The sequence below is a fragment of the Ursus maritimus genome, unplaced genomic scaffold (genome assembly GCF_017311325.1).
Source record: "Ursus maritimus isolate PB19 unplaced genomic scaffold, ASM1731132v1 scaffold_19, whole genome shotgun sequence".
NCBI lineage: Eukaryota > Metazoa > Chordata > Mammalia > Carnivora > Ursidae > Ursus > Ursus maritimus.
This window is the reverse complement of record NW_024424341.1, coordinates 46,105,854-46,124,629: the sequence shown is the minus strand read 5'-3', so window position 1 is coordinate 46,124,629 and position 18,776 is coordinate 46,105,854. Positions and strand designations below refer to the sequence as shown.

At 46.5% G+C, this 18,776-nt stretch overlaps 1 protein-coding gene across 1 annotated transcript in view; it reads right to left on the bottom strand.

Moving 5' to 3' along the window:
* The window catches only part of GP6 (glycoprotein VI platelet), a 17,526-nt gene extending 12,406 nt beyond the window's left edge, over positions 1 to 5,120 (bottom strand). The window contains exons 1-3 of the mRNA XM_040633842.1: positions 4,980 to 5,120; positions 1,217 to 1,279; positions 837 to 1,094 (exon numbers count right to left, since the gene is read on the bottom strand). Coding sequence (XP_040489776.1) covers positions 837 to 1,094; positions 1,217 to 1,279; positions 4,980 to 5,013 — 355 coding nt within the window. The 5' untranslated portion in view covers positions 5,014 to 5,120. The remainder of the gene's footprint in view (positions 1 to 836; positions 1,095 to 1,216; positions 1,280 to 4,979) is intronic.
* Between the last annotated feature and the right edge of the window lie 13,656 nt (positions 5,121 to 18,776).

The window sequence follows — 18,776 nt, the reverse complement described above, 5'->3', positions numbered from 1 at the left end:
TATTTATTTATTTATTTATTTATTTATTTATTTATTTATTTATTTATTTTTAAATTACGTGCAGTTAGCCGCTGTATAGTACATCATTAGTCTTTGATGTAGTGTGTTCAACATTCATCGGTTACGGATAACACCCGGAGCACATTCTAAACAAAACAGACTCAACTGTGCCTCGTGGAGAAGCAAAAGGCTCAAAACACTTTTACGTATGTTTGTGCGTAATTTTTTCCACGCTCTTAACATAGTTGGAAAAAATCGAAAAACTTTAAAGTAGGCTATTAAAACTCACAAATTATTTTAAGTTTATTTTATTTATACCAAAAAAAATTTGTTTTAAAGAATTCATTATCCTCTTACTCTCTTGGCTTTAGGGAAACAAACTCATCACTGATATTTGCAACACCTGTTCGGAAAATAAGCATTTGAAAATGCATTGGAAATAAAAGCACAAGCTGAGAACATTTTATTCCATCAAAAAAATTTTCTTAAGGCATTAGAATGTGGAGAGAGGGTATACATGTTGCCCTTTGCATCTGGCTCAGATGCGGCCTGAAAGGGCGCTGCCTCGCACTGTCTTTACTTAAAAGTGTGATGTTTTGTTCAGCGTGGATGTTCTCACATTGATTTTCATTGTGTTAGAAAGATACTGCATTGACATATCACTAACGGGGATCCCTGCGGTTTGGGGCACCTCGCCTAAAAGTAGCTCGCACTTTACTCCCCACCCCAATCCCAGCCCCTGGGTCTCGGGGTTCGCTGTCATCATCATCCCCCTCCTCGCCCTCCTGGGGCCCCCAGGCCGCAGGTGCAGCCGCCCCCCACGCCCCTCCAGGCACCTGTAGCGACCAGCTCCAGCCGGTCGCTGGGGGGAGACCAGCGGCTCCCGTTCTGGTAGGAGCAGCGGTAGCAGCCCGCAAAACGTTCCTCCATGGCCGGGATGAAGAGGACGGGCTGATCCTGGTAAATCCCAGACCTCAGCTTTTCCAGGCGGTACAAGTCCGCGCCCGGAGGCCCCTGGCAGCGGATGGTCACCTGCGTCTTCAGGGGCACTAGGGAGCCAGGCAGGGCCTGGAGGGAGGGCTTGGGCAGCAGGCCTGGGAGGGAAGTGGAGCCTGGTAGAGGGCAGCTTGCAAACACACCTCTCCTCCCGGGGAGCCCCCACTCCCCACCCGCTGAGCCCAGAGGAGAGCCCCAGGACTGCGGGGGGAGGACTCACCTGGCTGAGCTGGAATCATCTGCTGCAGACACAGCCCTGAGCAGAGAAGAAAAGCACCAAAGCCTAACATAATATAATAAAATAATATTATTATTTAAAAAAAAAGAAAAGAAAAAAGAAAAGCACCAAAGGCTAGGACCTCCCGGAGCCCACACTCCTGCCTGCAGGGCAGGTGGGGAAACATTTGCAGACAATAGCTTTCTCTTGTCCTCATTTTTTTTAAAGGACACGCGCTCACTGAAGTGCCAGAAGCAGCCGCCCTAAAAGGTGATGCCATTTATCGGAAACAGCTCGGCTCGGCTTGCTAGGTCTGTCCGCCCTGACACAGAGCCCATTAGCGGTTGCCGGGGGCGGGGGAAGGAGGATGGAGAGTCGATTGTCAAGGCTACGGTTTCTTTTTGGAGTGGCCACGGTGTCCTGGAACAACCGAGGCGACGGTTGTACGCCTTGTGAATGTACGAAATGTCACTAATGATACATTGGATGTTAAGTGTGTTATTCTACCACTTTTTAAAAAAAGCCAGCCAGGGATTCCTTGCCCCCGTCCCCATGCACACACTTTGCACGACTGTAAAGAGAATTATCTCCTTCTGAAAAGGGGGCTGTGTGCGGGGCGTGGGTCTCTTCCCCCCCCCCCAGCTTTATCAAGATATAATTGGTGCACAACCCTGTGTAAATTTAAGGGGTGTGTGTTGATTTGATATTTCTGTATCACAACATGATTTCACATAAGTACCGTTTCTTTTTTGTGGTGAGAACATTTAGAAAGTTGTGCAACGAGGTGTTATTGGCTATAATCACCGTGCTATGGGGGCGCCTGGGTGGCTCAGTTGGTGAAGCGTCTGCCTTGAGCTCAGATCGTGATCCCAGGGTCCTGGGATCGAGTCCCGCATCGGGCTCCCTGCTCAGCGGGGAGTCTGCTTCTCCCTCTCCCTCTGCCCCTCCCCCAGTTCATGCATGCTCTCTCTCTCTCTCTCTCTCTCTCTCTCTCTCAAATACATAAATAAAATCTTTAAAAAAAGAAATCACCATGCCGTACATTAGATCTGGACGGGATCTATTGCATTGTGTCCTGTCTAGAGATCACCAGCGGTGTTAATCATGGATTTCCCGCTGTTTTAACTTTCTGTTTAGACCAATATTCTGTAATTACATATTATGACTATGCAAATGTTATTTATACCTGAAGAGTGTAACACTGTACCTGTGTATTTTTCCTGTTTCTTGTCCCTAGAATCAATATTTGGCCGAGTGCCATCTGCATACTTTTTTTTTGGTTATTTTTTTTTTTTAAGATTTTATTTATTTATGTGACAGAGAGAGAGACAGCCAGCGAGAGAGGGAACACAGGCAGGGGGAGTGGGAGAGGAAGAAGCAGGCTCATAGCGGAGGAGCCTGATGTGGGACTCGATCCCATAACGCCAGGATCACACCCTGAGCCGAAGGCAGGCGCTTAACCGCTGTGCCACCCAGGCGCCCCAGAAAAGTTATTTTTTTCTTACTCATCTGCATACTTTTCCTTGACCCTGTGTCTAATTCTTTCCACAGTTCCAAATACCGCCCTGTGTAATTTCACACACCGCTCAAACTGCATAATCGATAAATCCCACTCTCTCCCTTGGAGGTGCTGCCCCCCATTTTGCCGTCTACCTTCTCTAGGTTCAACAACTGCCTTCTTTCTCTCAAGCCGACGTTTTTTTTAATTCTGTTCAGTGAGCCAACATATGGCACATCAGTAGTTTCCTTAAGCTTTTTGCTGGGTTGGTAGCTTTACCTGTTTTAGTCTCGCTAGGGTTGCCAGATTTAGCAAATAAAAACCTAGGACTCCCACTTAAATATAAATTTCAGATAAGCAATGAAATCTTTTTTTGCAGAGTATGACCCTTGAGTTTTAATGGGATATACTAGGCTTAAAAAATCATTGCTTGTTTATCTGAAATTAAATTTCACTGAGCATGCTGTATTTTACCTGGTAGCTTTTATCCTTACACACACACACACACACACACACACGCGCACGCACACACACACGTGCACACACACTAGAAGGAGGAGTTACTGTCTCCATGATAAACATAAGGAAACTGAACAGAGAGGCTAAGCAGTTTCTTTCAGCTCACACAGCTAAGAAGTTGCTGAACCTGGATCATCCCTGACTCTGGGGCTCAGGGGGGACACACTTGTCTCCAACCCCCTCCGAACCTCTGTCTACACCAGGTTCCGCTCCCTGTACGCAAGCTCTACCCGCATCTTTGTCCACTGCCCAACACAGCCCCACCTTGGTCCTTTCGTGGGTTTCCGTCCAGCCTTGTAACGTGATGGAAATACTGGTGCCACTCTGAGCCCTTCCTGGATGGGCGTGAATCGCCACAGTCCTTCTGGTTAGGGCCCATTACTAGCCCCATTTCATAGATCAGACTTTGGAGACCATCCTGTCTGCCATCCTACAGCTGGTGGGAGGTAGACTCCAACGCCAGCGGCATATGCTAGTGATAAAGAATGTGAACTTGGCATTAAACTCTTGAGTTTATCCGAGCCCCAGAGGTGTGACTTAAACAAGTTCCTCAATCCCTCGGGGCCTCAGCTCTCTCCTCTGTAAAATGGGAGTATGAATAGGCCGTTCTGGTAATTGAGCAAGGGGCCGCTCCGCCAACACGGAGTCGTGTCTAGCCCCCAGCAAGTGCCGCACGAGCGCGTGTGAGTGAATGACTGACGGGTGGTTTGTGCTCGTGGCGTGTTTTCTTATCCCCATAGCACAGCTCTTCCTTCCTGCTTGGCCCCCGGGAGCGTCCGTCCTTCTGCATAAATAAGGGAACTGTGCAGGCAGTAAGCACACGTAATCCCACCACCGGTCCCGCTAGGAGAGGCTCTGCTCCAGCCTTGCTGAGGAATCACTGACAGAGAGACACTGTGCGTCTAGGGCGCACAACGTGATGATCTGACGGACGGACACACTGTGAAATGACCACCGCAGTCACAAACCCGTCCACTGCGCACTTCGGTTGTTCTGATGTGTGGTTTGGTGAAAATGCTTAAGATCTCTCTCAGCAAATTTCCAAAGTATTATTGCCTGAAATCACCGTGTTGTGCCTTCAATCTCCAGAACTTGCTCCTCTTATAACTAGAAGCTTGTACTCTGCACCTATCTCCCCGTTCCCCCCACCCCCATCCCCTGGCAGCCACCACTCTACCCTCTGCCTCAACGGTTCGACTTTTCTAGATTCCACATATAAGTGAGATTGTGCAGGGTTTTCTTGCTGTGTCTAACTTATTTCACTTAGCGTGGTGGCCTCACGGTCCACGCATCTTGTTGCAAAGGGCGGGATTATTTGTTCCTGTGCCGTGAGGTGTGCTGACATCACCAAGTCCACATAAAAAATGAATGGATGGATGGATGGAAGGAAGGAAAGGGGAGAGAGAGAGAGAGAGAGAGAGAGAGAGAGAGAAAGAAAAAGAAAGAAAGAAAGAAAGAAAGAAAGAAAGAAAGAAAGAAAGAAAAAGAAAGAAAGGTGTATAGAGACAAAGTTGCAGCCAAAACTAGAAGACCCGTTTATTTCCCAACCCAGCCAAGAAGAGAATAGAACAGACTAGCAGAGAAACACCACCTCCCTGGGTCCCAGTTTTCCCAGCCAACAAGTGAAGGGGCTCTCATAGGTGCGATTGCCCTGAAATTCATTTCTGATGCAATTTTTTTGAACATTCTTAGTCTCCTAGCCCACTGCCTTATCCTCCAGCGTTTCCCAGATCAACCCCCGGGACTCACCCAGACAGAGAAGGGCAGGCAGGGATGGGGCCATGGTTCTTCAGCCCGTCCAGAGCTCTGTAGCCCAGGCGTGAAGCTGCGGGGGCTGGAGCAGAGTCGCCGGATGTGACAAGGCTACGGCACCCCGTCCTCCCTTTCCCCATCAGCCTGGCTTTTCCTCAGTGAGGCTCGTCAAGCTGGAGCCACTCCCCCAGCAGGATGACTTGCACACAAGCTCACAGAAGCTCGGGTATCTCGTGTCACCAGCCCAGGGTCGCACCACGGCTGCCTTTTGAGGCAGAGATGGAATAGTATCTGATGGATCTCATTAACAGAACGCTTTCACGGAGCTTTCCTTTGGAGGGGTGACATTGAGGTCGTAAGAAATATTCATGCAAGAGTAGCGTGTTCAGTGCAACCCAAAGCCTTGATGAGGCCAAGAGCTTGGCATTGCCATGTAAGCGGGAAGTGACTGGTGTGGCTGGAATCGGGGAGCATGAAGCTGGGACTGAAGAGATTATACAGTCAGATCGGGGTGTCCTGACCTTGGCACTGTTGACCTTTGGAACCCGGTGACTGTTGCAGTGGGGACAGGCTGCCCTGTGCCTCTCGGAGGCTCGTGGCCCATGGAACACCACTGGGTTAGATAGTTCAGGGATTCCGTGGGCATGATAAACCTGGGTGCACAAATCTGTCTTTGGAATCCTACTCACTTTTCAGGCACTATTTTGTTTGACCCTCGCACAAGGCTGAGAAACAGGTGCAGCTTTAGACCCATCCAGATGGGAAAACCTGAACTTACAAGAACACGTATTTTTCTAGCTGGAGCTTGGGTGCTGGGAGCTGAGTCATCCATTTGCTCTGGCTTAGCCCACGCGCACCTAGGCAATCCCTCTCTTCTGCGATGTGTCTCCGCCCTGTGGTTCTCATTTCGGTTCTCCAAGGAGCAGCTCCGAAACAGTCCATGCGAATTCGTTCATCTCCGCAAAACTTTGTCTCTTGCAAACCGTATATCGTGTCGTAAATTGTGGAATGCCGCGGAAGTCCTTCGTCTTTCCGTTGCACGCTCCGCATTTCCAGACCATCCATGTGTCTGCGGAATAGTTACTTAATACATTAATCTTCCCACTCTCTCAATAACGGACAGCTACATTGTGCCCAAATATCTCCACTGAACACAACACTGAGCTAAGAATCACTCTACACGCACCCCTCTGGTCGTACGTGAGAATATCTTTATAAGATGGATCCAGCCGGAAATCGCCAGACCTTGAGTTAGGTGTATCTTCCATTTACTCACTGCCGAATGGCACTCCGTATTCGCTGTACCACTTCCTTCTCCCACAGCAGTGCAAGAGGGTCCCCAGACCTCCCTACGCACCCAAAACCCGGGGTCACCCAGCCTCCTAATCTTCGCGAGACGGTGCACGAGTTGGCCAGAGCGGCCAAAGTACCACTGAGCAGCGTACACAACAGAAGTTCCTGGTCTCGTGGTTCTGAGATGCAGGTGGCTGCTGGGACGGCTGCTTCGGAGAACCAGGAGACCACCTAGCCCGCGGATCTCTTCCAGTTTCCGGCGGTTGCTGGCCATCGTGGGTGCTTGTGGGCTTGTAGATTAATCAACTCCAGTCTCTGCCTCCAGGTTCACGTGGTGGTCTCCCCGCGTGCGTGTCTGTGCCCGAATTTCCTTTTTGTCCATAAGGACGCGAGTTATATTGGATTAGGAACCCACCCTACTCCAGTATGACCTCATCTTATCTTAACTAACTACATCTGCGATGACCCTATTTCCAAAAAAAAATGTCCCACTCTGAGTTACCGGTGTTTAGAACTTCAATGTATGAATTTGGAGGGGACACAGGTCAGCCCACGGCAGATGGGTGTGGACGAATATCACGTCATCGTTGTCATCTTCTTGTCTCTGATCCCTCACGAGGTTGGGCATCTCCTCACACGCTTTCCTGAGCTCGGAGTTTCCCCTCTATAAATGACTAACGTCTTTCCGGCTGAGAGAATCATTTTTCAACGTGTGTATGATCGTGCAGCTAGTGGTGGAAGAAGCAGAATTTGAATCCAAGTTAGCTCATCTCCTCCAGTCTAGTCTTACCTGATATGCTCTCCCACCAGGGGTCAACCATCTCTCCTGCCCGCCATCATCCACCTTATTTCCTCCCCTCAGTTATTTCTGTCAATCAACACACACACTCAGTTCCCCTCTACTTCTTCTATCTCTCACTCCGACCCACCTCTCTGATTCTCACTATGCCTGCCGTTAGCTCTCTACTCTACTTCCTTTCGTCAAAATGTATTGAAAAAGTTACTGTTAATACCCACTTCAGGGGCGCCTGGGTGGCACAGCGGTTGGGCGTCTGCCTTCGGCTCAGGGCGTGATCCCAGCGTTCTGGGATCGAGCCCCACATCAGGCTCCTCCGCTATGAGCCTGCTTCTTCCTCTCCCACTCCTCCTGCTTGTGTTCCCTCTTTCGCTGGCTGTCTCTATCTCTGTCATATAAATAAATAAATAAATAAATAAATAAATAAATAAATAAATAAATAAATAAAATCTTTAAAAAAACAAAAAACCCACTTCAGAGTCTCTCCTCTCATTCACGCCTTCTTTTAAATTGTGTTATATTTTTAATCACATAATTAAAATAATAATGAAAAAGAGAAATTCCTCAAAACCAGGGGGGAAAGCATAAATCCCCCTGCAGACACGCTCTGCACCATTCCCCTCCCCTGGAGAAACCCCTCCTGTGGTCAGATTGGTTTTATTTTTATTTTTATTTTATTTATTATTAACATACAATATATTATTTGTTTCAGGGCTACAGGTCTGTGATTCTTCAGTCTTACTCAACACACAGGGTTCCCCACAACACATACCCTCCCCAGTATCCATCACCCAGCCACCCCAGCCTTCCACCCCCCTCCACTCCAGCAACCCTCAGTTTGTTTCCTGAGATTAAGAGCCTCTTATGGTTTGTCTCCCTCTCTGGTTTCATCTTGTTTCGTTTTTTCCTCTCTTCCCCTGTGATCCTCAGCCTTGTTTCTCAAATTCCACATATCAGTGAGATCATATGATAATTGTCTTTCTCTGATTGACTTATTTTGCTTACCCTAATACCCTCTAGTTCCAACCACGTCGTTGCAAATGACAAGATTTCTTTTTTTGATGGCTGCATACTTTTCCGTTGTATATATATACACCACATCTTCTTTATCCATTCACCTGTTGATGGACATCTGGGCTCTTTCCATTGTTTGGCTATTGTGGACGTTGCTGCTGTAAACATTGGGGTGCAGGGGCCCCTTTGGATCACTACATTTGTGTCTTTGGGGTAAATACCCAGCAGTGCAATTGCTGGGTCATAGGGCAGCTCTATTTTCAACTTCTTGAGGAACCTCCATACTGTTTCCCAGAGCGGCTGCACCAGCTTGCATTCCCACCAACAGTGTAAGAGGGATCCCGTTCTCCACATCCTCGCCAACATATGTCTTTCCTGACTCGTTAATTTGAGCCATTCTGACTGGTGTGAGGTGGTATCTCACTGTGGTTTTGATTTGAATTTCCCTGTTGCTGAGTGATGTGGAGCATTTTTTCATGTGTCCGTTGGCCATTTCAATGTCTTCTTTGCAGAAATGTCTGCTCACGTCTTCTGCCCATTTGTTGATTGGATTATTTATTCCTTGGGTGTTGAGTTTAATAAGTTCTTTATAGATTTTTGGATACTAGCCCTTTATCTGATAGGTCATTTTCAAATATCTCGTCCCATTCTCTTGGTTGTCCTTTGGTTTTATTGACTGTTTCCTTTGCTGTGCAAAAGCTTTTATCTTGATGAAGTCCCAGGAGTTCATTCTTGGCCTTGCTTCCCTTGCCTTTGGCGAAGTGTCTAGGAAGAAGTTCCTGTGGCTGAGGTCAAAGAGGTTGCTGCCTCTGTTCTCCTCAAGGATTTCGAGGGATTCCTGTCTCGCATTTAGGTCTTTCATCCACTTTGAGTCTATTGTATATGGTGTAAGGAAACGGTCCAGTTTCGTTCTTCTGCACGTGGCTATCCAATTTTCCAGCACCATTTGTTGAAGAGAATGTCTTTTTTCCACTGGCTATTCTTTCCTGCTTTGTCGAAGATTAGTTGACCACAGAGCTGAGAGTCCATTTCTGAGTCCTCTATCCTGTTCCATCGATCTATGTGTGTGTTTTTGTGGCAGTATCATACTGTCTGGATGATGACAGCTTTGTAATAGAGCTTGAAGTCCGCAGTTGTGATGCCACCAGCTTTGGTTTTCTTTTTCAACATTCCTTTGGCTATTTGGGGTCTTTTCGGGTTCCATACAAATCTTAGGATTGTTTGCTCCAGCTCTGTGAAAAAAGTTGATGGTATTTTGATAGGGATTGCATTAAATGTGTAGACTGCTCCAGGTAGCATAGACATTTTAACAATATCTGTTCTTCCAGTCCGTGAGCACGGAATGTTTTCCCATCTCCTTGTGTCTTCCTCAGTTTCTTTCGTGAGCATTCTGTAGTTTTCTGAATACAGATTCTTTGCCTCTTTGGTTAGATTTATTCCTAGGTATCTTATGGTTTGGGGTGCAATTGTAAATTGGATTGACTCCTTCATTTCTCTTTCTTCTGCCTCATTGTTGGTGTCTAGAACTGCACCTGATTTCTGTGCACTGATTTTATGTCCTGCCACTTTGCTGAGTTCCTGTGTGAGTTCTAGCAGTTTTGGGGTGCAGTCTTTTGGGTTTTCCACATAGAGTATCATGTCAGCTGCAAAGAGTGAGAATTTGACTACTTCTTTGCCAATTCGGATGCCTTTTATTTCTTTTTGTTGTCTGATGGCTGAGGCTAGGACTTCTATTATGTTGAACAGCAGTGGTGAGAGTGGGCATCGTTGCCATGTTCCTGACCTTAGGGGGAAAGCTCTCAGTTTTTCCCCATTGAGAATGATATTTTCTGTGGGTTTTTCATAGATAGCTTTTATGATATTGAGGTATGTACGCTCTATCCCTGCACTGTGAAGAGTTTTAATCAAGAAAGCATGCTGTACTTTGTCAAATGCTTTTCCTTTATCTATTGAGAGGATCATATGGTTCTTTTCCTTTCTTTTATCGATGTGGTGTATCACACTGATTGATTTGCAGATGTCGAACCACCTTTGCAGCCCAGGAATAAATCCCACTTCGTCCTGGTGAATAATCCTTTTAATGTCCTGTTGGATCCTATTGGCTAGTATTTTGGTGAGAATTTTTGCATCGATGTTCATCAAGGATATTCGTCTATAATTGTCATTTTTGGTGGGGTCTTTGTCTGCTTTTGGGATCAAGGTAATGCTGGCCTCATAAAAATGCATTTGGAAGTTTTCCTTCCATTTCTATTTTTTGGAACAGTTTCAGAAGAAGAGGTATTAATTCTTCTTTAAATGTTTGGAAGAATTCCCCTGGGAAGCCATCTGGCCGTGGACTCTTGTTTGTTGGGAGATTTTTGATGACTGCTTCAGTTTCCTTGCTGGTGATGGGTCTGTTCAGGTTTCTATTTCTTCCTGTTTCAGCTTTGGTAGTTTATACGGCTCTAGGACTGCATCCATTTCTTCCAGATTGTCTAATTTGTTGGCCTGTAGTTGCTCATAGTATGTTCTTATGATTGTTTGTATTTCTTCAGTGTTGGTTGTGATCTCTCCTCTTTCATTCATTATTTTATTTATTTGGGTCTTTTCTCTTTTCTTTTTGATAAGTCTGGCCAGAGATTTATCAATCTTATTAATTCTTTCAAAGAACCAGCTCCTAGTTTTGTTGATCTGTTCTACTCTTCTTTTAGTTTCTATTTCATTGATTTCTGCTCTGATCTTTATTATTTCTCTTCTCCTGCTGGGTTTCGGCTTTATTTGCTGTTCTTTCTCCACTCCTTCAGGTGTAAGATTAGGTTGTCTATCTGAGACCTTTCTTGTTTCTTGAGAAAGGTTTGTAGTGCCACATACTTCCCTCTTAGGACCGCCTTTGCTGCCTCCCAAAGATTCTGAGCAGTTGTGTTTTCATTTTCATTTGTTTCCATGATTTTTTAAATTCTTCCTTAATTTCCTGGTTGACCCATTCATTCTTTAGTAGGATGCTCTTTAGCGTCTATGTATTTGAGTTCTTTCCAACATTCCTTTTGTGATTGAGTTCCAGTTTCAAGGCACTGTGGTCTGAAAATATGCAGGGAATGAGCCCGGTCCTTTGGTACCAGTTGAGACCTGATTTGTGACCCAGGATATGATCTATTCTGGAGAATGTTCCAAGTGCAATGGAGAAGAATGTGTATTCTGTTGCTTTGGAATGGGAGGTTCTGAATACATCTGTGAAGTCCATCTGGTCCAGTGTGTCATTTAAAGCCCTTATTTCCTTGTCGATCTTTTGCTTAGAGGTTCTGTCCATTTCAGTGAGGGGGGTGTTAAAGTCCCCTACTATTATTGTATTATTGTCTATGTGTTTCTTTGATTTTGTAATTAATTGGCTTTTATAATTGGCTGCTCCCATGTGAGGGAGCAGACATAATTATGGCCAATTGTTAGATACTCTCGTTGGATAGACAGATTGTTTTGTTTTGCAGCATGGTTCCCTCACAAAGAAGCTTCCTTATTCACTTTCAGTACTTTGAAGGCTTTGGCTCTCACCGAGAACCTTGGACTAAAATGTCATTAAGAACTTCCTCCTTTTGGGGCACCTGGGTGGCTCAGTCGTTAAGCGTCTGCCTTTGGCTCAGGGCGTGATCCCAGGGTCCTGGGATCGAGCCCCACATCAGGCTCCTCCGCTGGGAGCCTGCTTCTTCCTCTCCCGCTCCCCCTGCTTGTGTTCCCTCTCTCTCGCTGGCTGTCTCTCTCTCTGTCAAATAAATAAATAAAATCTTTTAAAAAAAGAAGAAGAAGAAGAAAAGAACTTCCTCCTTTCCCAAATTGACTCTTACTTCTTGGCCTCCCCTTGTATTGGGTACCAGTGAGTGCTCCTTAAACGTGCCTACACATTATGTCTGCTCAGTGACCCAAAACATCCTTTTACCCGCTCCTGTGGTCACCCCCCTTTGCTTTCCAAGAGCCAGATCACATGGCTTGCCTTGCTCAGTAGACCATGAGTCCTTGAGACTAGAAGCTGTATCTTACTAATATGTATATCCCCACCACAGAGCCAAGGAAAGAGTCAACTTCTGTAAACATTTGTTGACTAGCCAAGTGAGTGGGTAAATGTACAAGGAACCAGGAATCTGTTGAGAGATATTTGATGGGTCCTGGAATTACTTGACAGTTGACAAGTTATCTCTAGTCTTGAGTCTTTGGGGAGCTCCAAGGCTATAGCTCGTGTTAAGGAACATGAGTAGGAAACCCCAGGGAGCTGCATCTTCCTTAGGGCACATTTGGACACTGGAATCTACACAGCCAGTCCTGGCTCCGCACTCGGACAAGGTGAGGGTGGCAGGCACACAGCGCTGGTCAGAGGAGTCGTCATGAGTGCGGGAGAATGGTGTGTCCACACTCCCCCTAAGGGTCTCCTGGTGTAGCTGAGCACAGGTCACCTCCTGAGGGTCTTCCTCTAGAGGGGCCTGTCAGCATGGAGATGCAAAGTGCGAAGAGCATCTGTGGAAGGTGACTAGGGCAGGAGAGAGGGGGTAGTTGAGGAGAGACTCACCTGCATGCCCATCTGTCTGTCCTTCTCAGGCTGGATGCCCTCCAAGACATCACCTGCAAGGAAGAATGTGTGGTTAAGCCTCCAGAGAGAGCCTGAAAATTATCCAGTCCTGTCATCAATATTTCAGGGACGGCTAACTGAAATAGGGAAGGGCAATGACACTCATCCAGTGGGGTGGTGCCCCCACCTTCTCTGCTTCTTCCAGGATGCCTTCTATCTTCCCTGAACACATCCTTTCCCCACCCTAGCTGCCCCTCCTTCTCACTCCCCCTTACATTGATTTTCTTCCTGGAAGTCCATGACTGGGCTAGAGCTGAGAGAAAGGAGATCGAAGCATTAAGGCAGGTCTGAGAAATAAGACAGAAGGTTTTCTACAAGGGGAGTCCAAATCTTCCTCCCTCTTACACTTCACCTGGGTCTTGGTCTCACCATCAGTGTTCCCTGTGGAGAGTCAGCAATCAGAGTGTTGGTACGGGACCCACTGAAGCCCTCCCAGGTTAACCCTCCCACCGTGTTTGACCCCATGCCAACAACGAAAAAGGAGGAAGTGGAGGGAGAGGAGAAGTAAGACAACAATGGCCAACATCCCAGTCACAATGGGAAGGTATCCATTTCCAGGAGCAGGTCGATCTAGGAATTAGTAAGCAGTAAAGATCTGTTCTTGCGCTCTTGTTGGATTAAATTATCCATTCGATAAACATTTATCGTGTGCCTTCCCTACATGAGGCAAGTTACTGGATGTTTGGGAAACCATAGTAAACATGCCCAACCACGGAATCTATGCCCGGTAACCAATACATAGAAGTATTGTTACACATAGACATAAATTCTGGGATAAAACCATTTACACTGCATAATAAGAAAAGGTTTCTTTGGGGGATGAGCCCTGAAAGATAAGAAACACCCAGATATTTGAAGTGTGAGGAAAACTGCCTCCAGGCAGAGGGAATAACATAACGAAACTCAGAGGTGAGAAAGAGCCGTGTTGACTCACACGCAGAAAAGACAAACGGTGCATGATGGGAAGAGTGGCTCCTGATAGAGGTAGAAAGATCCGGAGAGGTCAGCAAAAGTCCAAAACTATAAAGAAGAGTCTGGATTTAAGTCTAAATGCAGTAATGAACCACAAAGGGACTGACAAAAATACTGGGTTTTCTTTTTTTATGTATATATAATGTTCAGCAATTCATGATCTAAGGGGCCAAGTGGAAAGAGAAGGCGTCGGGGAATGTGCTGCAGGGTGTGCTTGTGTCCTCACAATGTGGTGGTGGTGGAAGAAGAAAATGGACTTGAGTTTTTGAGGATGGAAATGATGAGATTTGAGATTTGGTGATGGAGTATGTGGGCATGGGGAGCGGAAGAGCAGCATCAAATACCGTTCTCAGTGACGTGATCGTTGGAGAGAATGGATGGCACCTACTGGGATGGGAAGACCAGTAGAAGGAGAAGGTTTTGAGATTTGTCAGTGAAGATTCCTGCTGAGATGCGTATTAGGTGTCCGAGTAGCTGTCCAACAGTCCATGGATATGAAACCCATAAGAGCATTTTTTACCGGAGTGATAAGTTGGCAGCCATCAGCAGATATTGATCGACGAGAGTAAGCCATCTTTATTCCCCCCAGCACCCCTGCCTTCAGCTGGTCATGCACAAACTTCCCCAGTCACCACTACCCCTTCTCTACTCAAGCCCTGCCATTTTCTCCTCAGGTCCCTGCCTCCTGTGTCCATCTTTCCATCCCTAAGTCACGCACCCTCCCATAATTAACCTGTAGTTCCCAGAATGCACCTGGCAGGCTCATCTCATACCTGTGCCTACATCCCCTCTGCTCCCCTGCTCGGACGTGGTCCCCTCCCTTGAAACCCTGAAAAGTCTCAGCCACCCAGGAAAGTTACAGCTTACAGAACTCAACCCCATCCACCAAGATGGCTGAGCTGCCCCTCCCTGCATAACCCTGTAGGATCTTGACCATAAAGCCATCTTGGACATTCTTCTGTAAGTCTTCTGCATCCCCCATCGTCTTGGTGGCTAATGAGAGACACCACTGTGGCCTGAGAATCACCCACAAAAGTCTGTGGCTGATACAGAAGTCATGAAAATAGTCTTGAATGAAGAAACTAGTATGGCCCCTCCTTTCACTTTTTCTGTCACTGTCAGCTGCTGATGACACTCAGTCACCCACCCATCTGCAGAAGGCACCACCTGAGGAGAGGACTAGGGAGGGTATGAAGGGTGACGACCTGCCCACACGTTGCATGGGGCACCCACCTCTCGCCCTTCTTCTCAAGAATCTCCACCAGCTCACAGAGCCCTTTGTGTAGATGGTTAAAGACCTCTCTTCCCAAGGAAAATTTGCTTCTATCTTTGCCAAACTGTCCTAATAAATATATTAAGCTTCAGGGTCTGTAAACTGAGTGGAGTGGTCTTAGCAGGGGTCCTCTTACACAGTCCACAGCCTACATATCCGGACAACGCGGGATGGATTCCCCACCTCGGGCATCATGCGGGACGTTCTTGAGCAGAGAGCAGAAAGCTCACAGGCAGCCTCTTTCCTCACCTGTGACCAAAAGCTTAACAGGGTTGCTAGCCAGTGACCCTCTGTGGGGGTAGCTTTTAGAGGAACCATAGCATCTGTAAGTACCCTGGGCGAGAGTCACAGGGGAGATAAGGAAGGGCTTATGATGTTAAAAATCCTGGGGAGAAGCATTTCTTCCATCTTTAGACAGATTAAAGATATCGTAGTATTGAGATGCTTGATAAGGGAGGGTCACATTCCCTCCTAAGGTCACACTGGGGCCTGGAAGAGCAGTCAGGGAGGGTATGTCCCTGTGTACACCTAGAGGGGAAGATCTTTTTTTTTTTAAAGATTTTATTTATTTATTTGACAGGGAGAGAGACAGCCAGCGAGAGAGGGAACACAGGCAGGGGGAGTGGGAGAGGAAGAAGCAGGCTCATAGCGGAGGAGCCTGATGCGGGGCTCGATCCCGTAATCCTGGGATCACGCCCTGAGCCGAGGGCAGACGGCCAATGACTGAGCCACCCAGGCGCCCTGAGGGGAAGATCTCTTATCCTTATCAGGGAACCACACACAAGATCACCGTTCTCTTGTGTGGACCTCAAAAGAAAGAAGGAGGTAGGTTGAAATTCCACCATTGCTGCTGTACAGTGAACATAAGAACAAGACGAACAAACACTTTTCAGTATTCCCGCAGCCCAGGACCAGAGAGTGGCCATATGCATGGAAGGGGAGCCGAGTGTCTGTCTCCATGAGGCGCAGTCCCTTTGGGACTCCAGCAGCCTCCCTGAAGGGATACGGGACCAGAGTCAGAAGGCAAAGAGTGAGAGCCTGATAGATAAGGTGGGAGGGCAGGGGTCTATGATGGGGCACAGCTGGCCCAGTGTGGGGGGCAGCAGAGATGCAGGCTGGGGACGTGCCCTTGGGAGAGTCCCTTACTTGTCACCACCAGATCCGGTGGGTCACTGCGTTCTGACCAGACTCCTTGTTTCCAATACGCACAGCAGTAAATCCCTGCATTAACGGATGTCACAGGCTGGATGAAAAACATGGACAGTCCCTGGACTCCCTGTGAGGTTCTGTCGTACCATGTGACAGGAAGTTCTTCTCTAAGTAGCCGCCATCTGAGCATTCCTAGAGGCCCCCGCGGTAGACGGTCACTGAACTGTCCTGGGGAATCACAGCCCCTGGTGATGCCCAGGTGGAAGGCTGGGGTAATAATCCTGGAAGACAAACAAGACAGGAAGCCCAAACATCCCGATGTCAGGAACCCCTTTTCCTCATCCCCGGGAGCTGGGGGACAACTTCTACTACCTTCATTGTGACCTTAGTCTGTACTTTCTAATTAAGTTCTTCTTTCCGGCTTATCTCCTTTTTTTAATTTAAATTCAATTTAGTTGGGGCGCCTGGGTGGCACAGCGGTTAAACATCTGCCTTCGGCTCAGGGCGTGATCCCGGAGTCCTGGGATCGAGCCCCGCATCGGGTTCCTCTGCTGGGAGCCTGCTTCTTCCTCTCCCACTCCCCCTGCCTGTGTTCCCTCTCTCGCTGGCTGTCTCTCTCTCTGTCAAATAAATAAATAAAATCTTTTAAAATAAATTAATTCAATTTAGTTAACATATACTGTATTATTAGTTTCAGGGGTAGAATTTAGTGATTCATCAGTTGCATATAACACCCAGTGCTCATTACACCAGGTGCCCTCCTTAGTGTCCATCACCCAGTTATCCATCCCCCACCCAACTCTCCTCTGACAACCCTCAGTTTATTCTCTATAGTTAGGAGTCACTTGTGGTTTGTCTCCCTCTCTGATTTTATCTTATTTTATTTTTCCTTCCCTTCCCCTATGATCCTCTGTTCTTAAATTCCACATATAAGTGAAATCATATGATATCGTCTGTCTCTGACTTATTTCGCTTAGCATAATAGCCCAGTTCTATCCACGTCATTGCAAATGGCAAGTTTTCATTCTTTTTGATGGCTGAGTAATATTCCATTGTGTATATACACACCACATCTTCCTTATTCACTCATCTGTTGATGGACATCTGGGCTCTTTCCATAGTTTGGCTATTGTGGACATTGCTGCTATGAACATTGGGGTGCATATGGCCCTTTGGATTAATACATTTGTATCCTTTGGGTAAATACCTAGTAGTGTAATTGCTAGATCATAGGGTAGCTCTATTTTTAACTTTTTAAGGGACCTCCACACTGTTTTCCAAAGTGGCTGTACCAACTTGCATTCCCACCAGTAGTGTGAGAGGGATTCCCTTTCTCCACATCCTCCCCAACATTTGTTGTTTCTTGCCTTGTCCATTTTTGCCATTCTAACTGGCGTAAGGTGGTATCTCAATGTGGTTTTGATTTGAATTTCCCTGATGGCTAATGATTTTGAACATTTTTTCATGTGTCTGTTAGCCATTTGTATGTCTTCATTGGAAAAGCATCTGTTCATATCTTCTGCCCATTTTTTGATTTGATTATTTGTTTCTCATGTATTGAGTTTGAGAAGTTCTTTGTAGATCCTGGATACCAGTCTTTTATCTGTGGTTTATTTGTTTCTCATGTATTGAGTTTGAGAAGTTCTTTGTAGATCCTGGATACCAGTCTTTTATCTGTGGTATTATTTGCAAATATCTTCTCCCATTCCGTGGGCTGCCTCTTCATTTTTTTGACTGTTTCCTTGGCTGTGCAGAAGCGAGTATCATGTCATCTGCGAAGAGAGACAGTTTGACTTCTTCTTGCCAATTTGGATACCTTATCCCTTTTGTTGTCTGATTGCTGTTGCAAGGACTTCTAGTACTATGTTGAATAATAATGGTGAGAGTGGGCATCCTTGTCGTGTTCCTGATCTTAAGGGAAAGGCTTCCAGCTTTTCCCCATTGAGAATGATATTCGTTGTAGGCTTTTCATAGATGGTTTTTATGAAATTGAGGAATGTACCCTCTATCCCTACACTCTGAAGGGTTTTAATCAGGAAAGGATGCTGTATTTTGTCAAACAAAGCTGGGAGCATCACGTTGCCGGATTTCGAGCTGTACTACAAAGCTGTGATCACAAAGACAGCATGGTACTGGCACAAAAACAGACACATAGACCAATGGAGCAGAATAGAGAACCCAGAAATGGACCCTCAGCTCTTTGGCAACTAATCTTTGACAAAGCAGGAAAAAACATCCGGTGGGAAAAAGACAGTCTCTTCAATCAATGGTGCTGGGAAAATTGGACAGCTCCATGCAAACGAATGAAACTTGACCACTCTCTCTCACACCATACACAATGATAAACTCCAAATGATGAAAGACCTCGATGTGAGACAGGAATCCATCAAAATCCTAGAGGAGAACATAGGCAGCAACCTCTACAACATCGGCCATAGCAACTTTTTCATGACACATTTACCCAAAGATACAGACATAGTGAAGAGAAGGGCCATATGCACCCCAATGTTCATAGCAGCACTGTCCACAATAGCTAAATCATGGAAGGAGCCAAGGTGCCCTTCAACAGATGACTGGATTAAGAAGTTGTGGTCCATATATACAATGGAATATTACTCAGCTATCAGAAAAACGAAGTTCTCAACATTTGCTGCAACATGGACGGCACTGGAGGAGATAATGCTAAGTGAAATAAGTCAAGCAGAG